Source organism: Anomaloglossus baeobatrachus, chromosome 3 (genome assembly GCF_048569485.1).
Source record: "Anomaloglossus baeobatrachus isolate aAnoBae1 chromosome 3, aAnoBae1.hap1, whole genome shotgun sequence".
NCBI classification, from domain to species: domain Eukaryota; kingdom Metazoa; phylum Chordata; class Amphibia; order Anura; family Aromobatidae; genus Anomaloglossus; species Anomaloglossus baeobatrachus.
Window position 1 is genome coordinate 118,870,112 of NC_134355.1, and position 14,363 is coordinate 118,884,474.

Sequence of the window (14,363 nt, forward strand, 5' to 3'; positions counted from 1 at the left end):
ATCAAATCTATCTAATTTGGGTCCATAAGTTGGTTACATACAGTAATGACCGCGAGTCTTTCCAGATCTACCAGTAGAGACCACACTAGACAAGTTCATGGAGGATATGGCACTTTTATTACAAGTCCATTAAAGTTAAAGGCCTGGAGTGATCATCGGCCACTGATGACTTATAGAAAAAAAGACTACCCATCATAATCCACAGCAGTCCACAAGTCCACAGCATGGGATGTGTCCAGCTTTAAGATTTGATTGATGCGTCATGTAAAAGATTCTTCTCACGTTCTGACTCCAATTGTTTGGTTAGTTCAATCTGTTCTTGCAAAAGGCGCAAATTTTCCTCTTTCCGTCTCTGCCGCTCTAGATCATGGACGACACCCAAACGTAACCTCTAAAAAAGGAAAAGAAATATAAAAATAAAATCATCAACTAAACACCACAACTGTTCAATATTGTCATGAATTAAAGCCCTGATGTTCAGTGTCACCGCCCAGTATAGATACAAATCCAGATTATGAGTAGTGCCGAGCGCGTTCTACCATACTCGGACGCTCGGTGCTTGTAATGAGCTGTCAGAAGCTCGGATGGGTGTGACTCGTGTACCGAGTATCATGGAAGTCAATGGGAAACTTGATCATTTTACGAACGAGCTTCAGGAAAAATGCTTGAGTTCCTCATTGACTTCCATTATGCTCCATATACTGCTTGTTATTACCTCCCGAGCATATAGATTACCCATGATATGACCAGTGTTACAATAATAACATTGAGAATCAAGAAATCAATCTAGGAATAACAAAAACTACGAAAAATGGCTTCACTACAAAATAAGGTGCAAGATGCAATTCTGTGTGAGGCTTTAAAGGGAACCTGTCGGTCCAATATGGACCCAGAGCCACGAGCAGTTCTGTGTGTATATTACTAATCCCTGCCTAACCGTCCCTGTATACACTAGCATAGATAAAGAGATCTTTAGAAAAAGTATTTCTAAAGAGCGAGGGCACTAGCCCCCTGAGCGTTAGTTCCCCGGCCAGTCGCCCCTCATTAGCATGTTAGCACACCCACAGGGGCGTACTATCATGCTAAGGAATACGCAGCGTCACAGGATGATCTCATTCACCTCTCTGCCTCCATCATCGCTGGATTTCGGGTCAGTGCGCGTGACCCCGAAGTTTGCGTCATGCGCACTACTTCAGTTTGAAGCCAGGACGCGTACACTCGGCTTCATAGTGCGCATGACCCAAACTCCAGGGCCATACGCACTGAGCCGAAATCCAGCGATGATTTGTATGGCACTGGAAGTGAAGGGAGAAGTTGTTCAGACCTTCCTGCACCACGGCAGCGGACATTTTGGCTCCAGAAGAAACAAGTCCATTTAGAAACTGCAACAGCAAGGATCAAAGCCACATCATGTGCCTAAATGCAATACCTCTTCATGGAAGTGGCCATATGAGGGGCTTGCATTTTATGCGAGACAAGTTGTATTCTTCATTAGTATAATTTAGGGCACATATAAGTGTAAGGCTACTTTTACACTTGCGTTGGACGGCTTCCGTAGCATTGCGTTGTGTGACGGATGCAACGGATGCGTTGCATATAGTGGCACAACGCAATGCTACGGATCGTACAAAACAACGGAAAGCTTTTTTTTTTTTTTTTTTTTCTTTTTCTTCTTTACAGTTTACCGGCAGCCAACTATTGTGAACGATCAGCCGATCGCTCTCAATAGCCGGCGGCCGAGCGCTCAGCTGGGCGCCCTCACATGCCGGCGGCCGGGCGATCAGCTGAGCGCCCTGACATGCCGGCGGCCGAGCATGCCGGCGGCCGGTCGCTCAGCCGAGCGCTGTCACTTGCCGGTGGCTGAGCTGAGCGCTGTCACTTGTCGGCGGCCGGGCATGCCAGCGGGCGGGCGCTCAGCTTCGGCCACCGAGAGACAACAAAAATAAAGTTTGTGATTAAAAAAAAAAAAAAAAAAAGCAAGTCGTCCAGCGGATGCAACGCAGACACTTGCGTTAAGTGCGTCATCCATACAAGTCTATGGAGAATAGCGCAAGTGCGTTAACGGACTGCGCTATTCTCCATAGTGACGGAATGCGCTGAACGCAAGTGTGAAAGTAGCCTAATAAATAACTATCATTTTATGCGAGGAATGAAAATAAAATAAAAAAAATAAATACATAAAAATTTTGGAAGAGAGTACACTCAGTCCTACAAAATACATACAATATCAAATTGTGGACGATTTTTAATATGCTAGATGAGTTTCAACACAGCATCCCAAAAGGTACAAAAGCAGCACTTATTATTTGGGATTCTGCATCACTGGCTACATCCAGAGCCTTCTTCACCAGCTATTCTTCAAACAAAAATTAAGTTCACGCTTACAATGGAATAGAAACACGGAAAAATTGACAAAAATTCCTTGAGACATGGAACCCATTTATCCATACATTATCCACAGTTACCAGGGATAGACTGAAATCTCAGACTGAACAGGTCATGGTTAATGATGAGAGTTTCGAAATACTTGGATTTGCGATACTCGTAACGAGCACTGTCTAATACTCACGTATTCATTCTGAAGAGCGCGTGCAATGCAAGTCAATGGGGAATACTCGCAATGTAACAAGTAACCCGAATGTTGAACTATTCACACGAAAACTATGGCATTCAGTTTACTCGTTATATTGCGAGTTTTCCCCATTGACTTGCATTGCACACGCTATTTAGAATCAATACGCGAGTATCAGACAGTGCTCGTTACGAGTATCGCAAATACGAGTACCGTATTTTTCGGACCATAAGACGCACTTTTTTTCCCCCAAATGTTGGGGGAAAGTTGGGGGTGCGTCTTATGGTCTGACTGTGGCTGCGGGGAATGAGGTGCTGCGGTGGAGCGGGTCATCGGGGGCACGAGCAGGCTGTAGCAGCCTGCTGTGACCACGTGTGCCCGCTCATTACATATGCACGCCCATCCTCCCGCCCTTTTCTCAGCGCAGAAGCCGGCGCTGACAGGTGGGCGGGAGGACGAGCGGGGACGCGCGCATAGTAAAGAGCCAGTCCGCATGATCACCCCTGGCAACTACAGCCTAGAGTGATCATGTGCGGCTGTATTCACTGTCCCCCCGCGCATCGTCATCATCATCATCAGCGCGGGGTGCAGTGAATCAGTACACTCACCCGTCCCCGTGTGTGGAGCCGCCCCCCTGCTGCACGCGATGTCTTCCTGTCTGTGCCGGTCAGCTGATCTGTGCCGGTCAGCTGATCGGCACAGACAGGAAGACATCGCGTGCTGCAGGGAGACTGCTCCACACACACAGGTCAGTGGCGCAGAGAGGAAGATGATCGGTGCTGGAGGGAGTGAGGAAAAGGTGAGTATAAACGTTTGGTTTTTTTGCTCTGTGCTATAGGATACAGGCCATATACCAGGATGGTATATGAGCACGATGGGGGCATATAGCAGGATGGGAGTATATGAGCAGGAGGGATGGGGGGTATATGAACAGGATGGGGGTATATGAACAGGATGGGGGTATATGAACAGGATGGGGGTATATGAACAGGATGGGGGTATATGAACAGGATGGGGGTATATGAACAGGATGGATGGGGGGTATATGAACAGGATGGGAGTATATGAGCAGGACGGATGGGGGGTATATGAACAGGATGGGGGGTATATGAACAGGATGGGGGGTATATGAACAGGATGGGGGGTATATGAACAGGATGGGGGGTATATGAACAGGATGGGGGGTATATGAACAGGATGGGGGGTATATGAACAGGATGGGAGTATATGAGCAGGAGGGATGGGGGGTATATGAACAGAATGGGGGTATATGAACAGGATGGATGGGGGGTATATGAACAGGATGGGAGTATATGAGCAGGATGGGGGTATATGAGCAGGATGGGGGTATATGAACAGGATGGGAGTATATGAGCAGGAGGGATGGGGGGTATATGAACAGGATGGGAGTATATGAGCAGGATGGATGGGGGGTATATGAACAGGATGGGAGTATATGAGCAGGATGGGGGTATATGAGCAGGATGGGGGTATATGAACAGGATGGGAGTATATGAGCAGGATGGATGGGGGGTATATGAACAGGATGGGGGTATATGAACAGGATGGGGTATATGAACAGGATGGGGGTATATGAATAGGATGGGGGTATATGAATAGGATGGGGGTATATGAATAGGATGGGGGAATATCAGCAGGATGCTGGTATATAAGCAGGATGGGGGTATATGAGCAGGATGGGGGTTTATAGCAGGATCATATACAAGGCAGGAGGATCATTACCAGGATGGGGTACCTTAGTAGAGAATTTGGGGACATTACCCCCATAACAGTGTCAGCAGCAAATCCTTGCCCCATAACAGTGTGTCATGACCACATTTGTTTGCTTAAAGTTTTATTTTCCTATTTTCCTCCTCTAAAACCAGGGTGCGTCTTATAGTCCGAAAAGAAGGGAATTTTGTTTACTTACCGTAAATTCCTTTTCTTCTAGCTCCAATTGGGAGACCCAGACAATTGGGTGTATAGCTATTGCCTCTGGAGGCCACACAAAGTATTACACTTAAAAGTGCAAGGCCCCTCCCCTTCTGGCTATACACCCCCAGTGGGATCACTGGCTCACCAGTTTTAGTGCCAAAGCAAGAAGGAGGAAAGCCAATAACTGGTTTAAAGACCAATTCAATCCGAGGAAACATCGGAGAACTGAACCATACCACATGAACAACATGTGTACCCGAAAAAACAGAAAAACCCCGAGAAAACAGGGCGGGTGCTGGGTCTCCCAATTGGAGCTAGAAGAAAAGGAATTTACGGTAAGTAAACAAAATTCCCTTCTTCTTTGTCGCTCCATTGGGAGACCCAGACAATTGGGATGTCCAAAAGCAATCCCTGGGTGGGTAAAAGAATACCTCATGATAGGGCCGTCAAACGGCCCTCTCCTACAGGTGGCCAACCGCCGCCTGAATGACTTATCTACCTAGGCTGGCGTCTGCCGAAGCGTAGGTATGCATCTGATAATGCTTGGTAAAAGTAAGTAGACTCGACCAGGTGGGTGCCTGACACACCTGCTGAGCCGTAGCCTGGTGCCGTAATGCCCAGGATGCACCCACGGCTCTGGTAGAATGGGCCTTCGGCCTTGAGAGAACCAGAAGCCCAGTAGAACTGTAGGTTTCAAGAATTGGTGCCTCGAGCCCCCGAGCAAGGGTGGATCTGGAAGCTTGCGACTGTTTACGCCGACCAGCGACAAGGACAAAGAGTGCATCCGGGTGGCGCAGGAGCGCCATGCGGGAAGTAGAACCTGAGTGCTCTCACCAGAACCAACAGATGCAAATCTTTCTGAAATTGATGGACTGGATGAGGACACAAAGAAGGTGAGGTGATATCCTGATTGATATGAAAGTGGGATACCACCTTAGGGAGAAATTCCGGAACCGGACGCAGAACTACCCTGTCCTGGTGAAGGACCAGGAAGGGAGTTTGTATGAGAGCGTTGCTAGCTCGGAAACTCTCCTAAGAGACGAGACCGTTACTAGAAGGCCACTTCCCGTGAAAAACGGGAAGGGAGACATCCTTCAAAGGCTCGAAAGGCGGCATCTGGAGAGCAATTAGAACCTTGTTCAGATCTCAGGGCTCTAACGGCCGCTTGTACGGAGTGCTGAGAAGACAAACTCCCCGTAGGAACGTGCGTACCTGAGGAAGTCGTCGTTTCTGAAAAAATACAGATAGCGCTGAGACTTGTCCCTAAAGGGAACTGAGCGACAACCCATTTTCCTACCTAGATTGCAGGAAGGAAGGAAACATAGACGATGCAACCGGCCAGGGAGAAACACCCTGCGCCGAGCACCGAGATAAGAACATCTTCCACGTCCTGTGGTCAATCTTGGCGGACGTTGGTATGCTAGCCTGTCTCATGGTGGCAACCACGTCCTGAGGTAATCCTGACGACACTAGGTTCCAGGACTCAATGCCACACCATCCGGTTGAGGGCCGTAGAATCCAAATGGAAGAATGGCCCTTGAGACAGCCAGTCTGATTGGTCTGGTAGTGCCCCCGGTTAGCCTACCGTGAGGCACCACAAAACCGAGTACCACACATCCTCGGCCAATTTGTAGCGACGAGGATGGTGCGGCCGCAGTCGGTCTTGATCTAGCGCAGTACTCTGGGCAACAATGCCAGAGGTGGCACCTAAGGTAGCTGGAACTGCGACCAATGCTGAACTAAGGCGTTTGCCGCCAGAGCTCGATGATTGTGAAACCGTGCCATGAAGCTGGCACATTGTTGTTGTGCCGTGACGCCATTAGATCGACGTCCGGCCTCTGTCAGCGGCGCCAGATCTCCTGAAACCCGTCCGGGTGAGGAGACCATACTCTTTCGGCCAATTCTCAGCGACTTAGGAAGTCAGCTTCCTAGTTTCCACACTTGGGATGAATTGTGGATATGGTGGATGCCGTGTCTTCCACCCACATCAGAACCTGCCGGACTTCCTGGAAGGCTTGCCGGTTGCGCGTTCTTCCTTGGTGGTTGATGTATGCCACCGCCGTGGAGCTGTCCGACTGAAGTCGGATATGCTTGCTTTTCAGCCGCTGTTGGAAGGATTGTAGGGCAAGATACACTGCTCTGTGTTCAAGAACATTGATCTGAAGAGTGGACTCTTGCTGAGTCCACGTACCCTGAGCGCTGTAGTGGAGAAAAACTGCTCCCCACCCTGATAGACTCGCGTCTGTCGTAACTATCGCCCAGGACGGGGATAGGAAGGACCTTCTTTTTGACCAAGAGGTGAGAAGAAGCCACCACCGTAGAGATTCCTTGGCCGCCTGAGAAGAACGACGACTCTGTTGAGGGACGTCGACTCCTCGTCCCATTGGCGGAGAATGTCCCATTGTAGTGGACGCAGTAAAACTGCGCGAAAGGAACTGCCTCCATTGCTACCATCTTACGTAGGAAGTGCATGAGGCGTGTCAATGTGTGCGACTGGTTCTTAAAGAAGAGCTTGCAGCCCGTAGTGAATGCTGTTTGTCTAGCGGCAGCTTCACTATCGCTGAGAGAGTAAGAAACTCTATGCCTAGATATGTTATCGATAGGGTCGGGGTCGGATCTGACTTTAAAAAGTTGATGATCCACCCAAAACTCTAGAGAGTCTCCAGCGCAACGTTCGGGCAGTGTTGGCATGTTTCCTAAGAGAGTGCCTTGACAAGTAGATCGTCTAAATACGGGACCACAGAGTGACCCTGAGAGTGCAGGACTGTGACTACTGCTGCCCTGACCTTGGCGAAGACCAGTTGGACTGTCGCTAGCCGGAAGGTAGAGCTACGAACAGAGGGTGTTCGTCTCCTATAACGAAGCGTAGAAACGCTAGTGCTCTGGATCAATCGGCACGTGTGGATAAGCATCCTTGATGCCTAATTGGAGAAATTCTGAAGAATCGAGTTGGAGGACGAGAAGTGAGCTCTATCCTGTACCCGTGAGACAGAATGTCTCACACTCAATGGTCATTGACCTATGGCAGCTAAATATCGCCAAGGCGGGAGAGCCTGCTACGGACCGAGGCCGCAAGTCATGAGGAAGCCGCCTTGGAAGCGGGTTTTCCGACTGTCGCTTTTTTGGGCGAGACTGAGCCCGCTAAGAATCTTAGCTCCTCTGATCCTTTTGAGTCCACCTTGGACGAGGAAAAATGGGACCTGCCCGAGCCTCGAAAAGGCCGAAAACCCCGACTGCCTCTTGCTCTGTTGGGGTTTGTTGTGTCCGGGCTGAGGAAAGGATGAATCCTTACCCCTGGACTGTTTGATGGTTACATCCAACGCTCACCAAACAGTCGGTCAGCAGAAAAAGGCAACTGGTTAGGCAACCTTTTTTGGAAGCAGAATCTGCCTTCCATTCACTTAACGAGCAGACCAGGCTCTGCTTAAAAACACGGAGTAGCGGAGGCTACCGCCGCACGGTTCGCAGAGTCCAGGACAACCTGAATCGCGTAAGAAACAAATGCAGACATTTGAGAGGTTAAGGATGCCACCTGCGGCACAGATGTACGTGTAACCGTGTCAATCTGTGTAAGACAAGCTGAAATAGCTTGGAGTGCCCCAAGGGAGAGAATGCCGGAGCCAACGGTGCGCCGACAGCCTCATAGATGGCTTTCGACCAGAGATCCATCTGTCTGTCAGTGGCATCTTTGAGTTTGCAGTTCCATCTCCCACTGCAACTATGGATCTAGCTACAAGCCTGGAGATTGGAGGATGCCGCTCGGGACATTGGGTCCAGTCCTTGACCAAGTCAGGGGACAGGGATAGCGTGTATCCTAAGCCGTTTGGAGAAGCGCATATCTGGATAAGCGTGGTGTTCCTGGACTGCCTCTCTGAAGGCAGAGTGGTCCAGAAAAATACGTGAAGCTGACTCCTCCACTGGAGGAGTTGTGAGAAATAACCCACATTCTATAGATGGACGCTATAAGATTATTTACTATGGCGTCACAATCAGGTGTATCCAGATTGAGAGCGGTCTCAGGATCAGAATCCTGAGCCGCTACTTCCGCCTCATTACACAGCGAGTCCTTCTGTTAGGACCCTGATGAAACCGAGGCCGCTCATAGCGAGCCCACTTAGGCTGTCTGGGACTGACGTCCGTGCAGAGCCGTGACTCTGGGATGCGTGTGACATTCCCGGAGCTGTTAGTTATTCACACTGAGGGGGGCCATGGATCAATGATTCAACAGTGCCCATCTTGTGAGAGACATGTCCGGACTGCTAGGCTTCTAGTATCATAGCCATAGTCTCAGAAAAACTGTCAGTAAATACTGCAGACACCGTCCTCATCCCCTGGCCATTAGTGCATACAATGGGAGTCTATGTACCTGCCGGCCGTATAGCCGTACATGCTGTACCAGCTGTATAGAAAAACATGTGGTTCTGCACCTTTGTTTTACACAGAGAATATGCTGATAACTCCTCCGCATAATCCAGGAGGGTATATACAACGTGCGACCAAACAGTGCAATGTATATAGTACAAGCATATCTATAAGTGCACTTCTGCACTAGTGGGGTTAGCACCACAGGTGCTGCTTAACGCCTGTTACAGCGATTGTGTGACTATCAGAATGCCAGGGTCTTCCACACTTGTCTCTGTATCGTACAGAAACTGACACTAATGGCTGCCGGTGTCCTTGTAGAGAAGGAAGCCGTGGGCGTGCCTGAGAAAGTGCGGGAATCCGGATTCACAGTGCACACAGTGAGAGGGGTGGAGTATGCAAAACATACTCTAGCTCTCAGCTCTGCTCTTGCAGCGTCACGCCCCTACCCTGACTGTCAGGGCTGTGGGCGGTAACGAAGGGAGACTAGGCCCAGAAGCCGGGGACTCGAGTTAACAGCGCGGCCGCCGTAAAAGCGCGGGCCGCGCTGAAGTCCCCGGCGCACCACAAGTGCCAGCCGCGCCGCAGTCCCAGCGGCCGGCGCGACCGCCCTAGAAGTGGCCAGCGTCCCGCCCCTCTCCTGACTGGCAGGTCTGGGGGCGGGAACGAACTAAAGCAGGCCGCAAAAGCCGGGGACTCGAGTTATCAGCGCGGCCGCCGTAAAAGCGCGGGCCGCGCTGAAGTCCCCGGCGCACTACAAGTGCCAGCCGCGCCGCTGTTCCAGCGGCCGGCGCGCCCGAGTCCTAGACGTGGGCAGCGTCCCGCCCCTCTCCTGACTGGCAGGTCTGGGGGCGGGAACGAACGGAAGCAGGCCGCAAAAGCCGGGGACTGTAGTTATCAGCGCGGCCGCCGTAAAAGCGCAGGCCGCGCTGAAGTCCCCGGCGCACTACAAGTGCCAGCCGTGCCGCAGTCCCAGCGGCCGGCGCGGCCGAGTCCCATAAGTGTGCCTGCTTCAGCTAAGCTGAATGAGGCTATGGCACAGGCGCCGCAGCGCTGATGTCCCCCGGCGCACTACAACACCCAGCATGCTGCGGTGTGAGCGCCAAATGTACGGGGACACAGAGTACCTTGAGGAAGCAGGGCCATGTCCCTGATGTACTCCGCTCCATCCAGCATCTTCTCCAGGGGCTGTAGATGGAGCACGGTCTCAGTGCCTGGAGACCGGTAAATCCCACTTCACCCAGAGCCCTGTAAAAAGGGATGGGGAAGGAATCAGCATGTGGGCTCCTGCCGCCGTACCCGCAATGGGTACCTCAACCTTACAAACACCTCCGACATACAGTGGGGTGAGAAGGGAGCATGCTGGGGACACTATATGTGTCCTCTTTTCTTCCATCCGACATAGTCAGCAGCTGCTGCTGACTAAAAAGTGGAGCTATGCGTGGATGTGTTGCCTCCTTCGCACAAAGCACAAAACTGGTGAGCCAGTGATCCCACTGGGGGTGTATAGCCAGAAGGGGAGGGGCCTTACACTTTTAAGTGTAATACTTTGTGTGGCCTCCAGAGGCAATAGCTATACACCCAATTGTCTGGGTCTCCCAATGGAGCGACAAAGAAATACGGTATTTCGAAACTCGCTCATCATTAGTCATGGTACTTGTTGGAGGTTATTCAGGGACACACCAATTACATGGAAGTTATTTGGGTTTTATGAGATCACATGCAGAGGTGGGAGGGTTAGGGAGTATTTTGCAATGTTTTGATCTCTGTACATTATCCTTTAGGCCCTGTGCACACTGGAAAAAGGAATTTTCTTAAGAAAATTCCGCAGGCACTGAAAGATTACCGCACCCGCGGGAAAAAAAAAACGCAAAACACCGCACCGAAATCCGCATGCGTTTTGGTGCAGTTTTCGGTCGGTTTTTCCGCGGGTTGGTACATGTGTTTTAATGCATTCAATGCAATAAAGCACATTGGAAAAAAAAAAAATAATTTCCTACTGAGATAGATATAACAGATAGATAATGGATAGATAGATAGATAGATAAAGACATATAGATAATCAATAGATAGAGTCCCTGTGAGTACACATACTGCAGTTCTCCCGAGCGGTAGTGTGTTAAAATTACAAACCGTGAGAAATGACCTGTGGTTACCTCTGCAGGCTCGTTACAAGGCTGCATTCAGTACAGTGTGTCAGCGCGGCTGCAGCAGTCTGCAAGCGTCGTGGGACCTCGGTGGATTACGCCGAAGCTGTGTGTTGGGGGGTGTAATAAAGGGGTGAAAGAGGGGGCTTTTTTGTTATTTTATTTAAAATAAAGGATTTTTCGGTGTGTGTGTGTGTTTTTTTCACTTTACTTACGGGTTAATCATGTAAGCCGTCTCATAGACGCTGGCATGATTAAGCCTGGACTTAGTGGCGGCAATCTCGTTATTACCCCGAATTGCCACCGCATCACGGCAATCGGGAAGAGCCGGGGACACTCCGGGACTGCCGCATAATGGATGCGACAGTCCCGAGGCAGCTGCGGGCTGATATTCTCGACGGCGGGAGGGGGAAGGCATTAACCTTGAACATTGATGAACATTATGTCCTGAAAAACGCAAAATAACACTGGGAATAACGCAGGAAAACGCAATGAACCACACAGAATTTGCTACCTGCGTTATTCCCTGCGGGATTTCACGATTACATTACAGTCAATGGAGTGAAATCCCGCAGCTACCTGCGGAAAAGAAGTGACATGCAATTGTTTTTGCTGCGGGAATCCCGCAGCAAAACATGCAGCTGTCAAAATCCAGCATTTTTTTTCCCATAGGATTTGCTGGTGAATTACTGAAGAGATGTTATGAACATTTTCTGCAGCAAAACCGCAGGAAATCCACGGCAAAAACCGGAAGGGAGCACAGGGCCTTATACTGTTGATTTGTACATTACTATGTTAAAAATATTAATAAATATTTTAATAAAATTATATGTATTATTATTAATAATAATATAAGACCACTGGATCGCTACAAAAAAGAGAGTTCAGATATTCCAGTGATAAAAAAATCTAGCATAGAAGTTATTAGACAAGCAGACTGGAGATGCAGTGGGGGTGTTCGCTCACCTAAAAGATGGCTTTTTCCAAATGCACCGCCACAGGGCACCCGACACACCCACGGGGCACTTACTGTCTTATTTGCATATGAGAGCTACGCTACATGACTGACACATTGTAACTCTAAAAAAAAAAAAAAAAAAAAAAAAAAAAAAAGCAGGTATTTCTATGGGGGGACGGGCCCCCATACAGGCATTCCAACACTTCCAGATGTGAAAATATTTCACATTGCCTTTTCCACATGAACAGCCCAATCTTGACCTCTCCCCCCGGGTCTGATAGAGCACCCTGTATCTAACATGAGGCGGTGGCCCCCGTTATAGCAGTTTCTGCACCCTTTACTGCTCCTCTACATGTGGCCGCCATGGTAAAATTACAAGGGAACAAATCAACATTGCCAATAAATATCCCTTAGGCTAGGTTCACATTTCCGTTGTTTTAAATCCGTCAGCAACGGATCAGTTGTTTTTTAGATGGCAACTGACGCAACGGATGTGTTTTTCACAGGAATCCTGTGAAAAAACTGATCCGCCGCGTCCGTTACATCCGCTGTGCGTCCATTTTTTGACGGATCAGTCATGATCCGTTTGTGTTTGGGACAGCCCAGTGGGTATGCCAAACATGCTGGGCATGCTCAGTAGAGCATGACGAAATCCAGCGCTGTATTCCTTTGTAAGACGGATTACGCCGGAATCCAGCACCATAGACATCCATTACAAGCTTGACGGATTCCTGCACAACGTGTTAATTTTGACGGCCAGAAAAATGTTACATTCTGCGTTGCTCCCGCCCGGCAGTCAGTCAAAAAACGACTGACCGCGGCGCAGCGGATGCAACGCAAGGTAATCAGTCGCAATCCGCCACTAATACAAGTCGATGGGACACAACGGAATCCGCTAAACAGATCACGTTGTTTACCAAAGCCGTGGATTGTGACTGATACATTTTAACGGAAATGTGAACCTAGCCTTATTAAGCAAGCCATGAACATGGGATACATGGTGGCCATTTTGTCATAACAGCCCTTCTACATAACAGCCCGGAATGGGTAGACGTCTAACCCAACCATCTATCAGCAGTTGCCGGCTGCCATTACATATTATGATGGGATGGGTAAATATTGGGCACAAAACATTACTAATCGGTGATTCCTACAAGGGGCGCTAAGGAAACTTGGTTGCTATTTACAAATGAATATTGCAGCACACTGCATAGCAAACAATTATTTTGCAACTCTCAAAGTCAGAAAATGAAAGCAGCGATGTGATTGGCTGCTGTGGGTATCACACGTGATCCTGCCGCACACGCCACCTTTACCACAGCTGCACTGAGCTCATGTGTCTCATTGTGCTGCACAGGACTGACCTTCACAATGCAATTAACGTTACAGACACACAGCAGCACATCCCGCACCTACCTCTCTATCCAGATTCTGCTTCACGTGTACCCCTATCACGGTGCCGACAGACAGGACCACCGAGATACCCAGGACCACCTTGGACCGAGTAGACATGCCTCCTGCCTGCTACTGTGCCGGATGAGGAGGAGCTACAGTAGAGCGCACGGTCCAAGAAGTGAAACGCAACGTTACAGCACGCACAGTGGGACAAACTTCATATGAGCTGCGACTTCCATGTTAGTTACTGGCAGGCAGACTGGTGCACCCCGTACATGGAAGTATACGGCATCATGGTGCACCCTATACAGAGACATTCAGCCTGGTGCATCCTATACAGGGATGGGCAGCCTGGTGCATCCTATACAGGGATGGGCAGCCTGGTGCATCCTATACAGGGATGGGCATCATGGTGCACCCTATACAGAGACATTCAGCCTGGTGCATCCTATACAGGGATGGGCAGCCTGGTGCACCCTATACAGGGATGGGCATCATGGTGCACCCTATACAGAGACATTCAGCCTGGTGCATCCTATACAGGGATGGGCAGCCTGGTGCATCCTATACAGGGATGGGCAGCCTGGTGCATCCTATACAGGGATGGGCAGCCTGGTGCATCCTATACAGGGATGGGCAGCCTGGTGCACCCTATACAGGGACGGGCAGCCTGGTGCACCCTATACAGGGACGGGCAGCCTGGTGCACCCTATACAGTGACTGGCAGCCTGGTGCACCCTATACAGGGACGGGCAGCCTGGTGCACCCTATACAGTGACTGGCAGCCTGGTGCACCCTATACAGGGACGGGCAGCCTGGTGCACCCTATACAGTGACTGGCAGCCTGGTGCACTCTATATAGGGATGGGCAGCCTGGTGCACTCTATACAGGGATGGGCAGCCTGGTACACCCTATACAGGGACTGCCAGCCTGGTACACCCTATACAGGGACTGGCAGCCTGGTACACCCTATACAGTGACTGGCAGCCTGGT

The 14,363-nt window shown here is 49.9% G+C and overlaps 1 protein-coding gene across 1 annotated transcript; it reads right to left on the reverse strand.

Moving 5' to 3' along the window:
• Positions 1-241: 241 nt before the first annotated feature.
• On the reverse strand, positions 242-13,503 carry PET117 (PET117 cytochrome c oxidase chaperone). The gene is made up of 2 exons (XM_075339402.1): positions 13,391-13,503; positions 242-391 (listed from the first exon to the last, which is right to left on the reverse strand). The coding sequence occupies exons 1-2, from the start codon at positions 13,484-13,486 to the stop codon at positions 242-244; spliced, it is 246 nt and encodes an 81-aa protein (XP_075195517.1). The 5' UTR covers positions 13,487-13,503.
• Between the last annotated feature and the right edge of the window lie 860 nt (positions 13,504-14,363).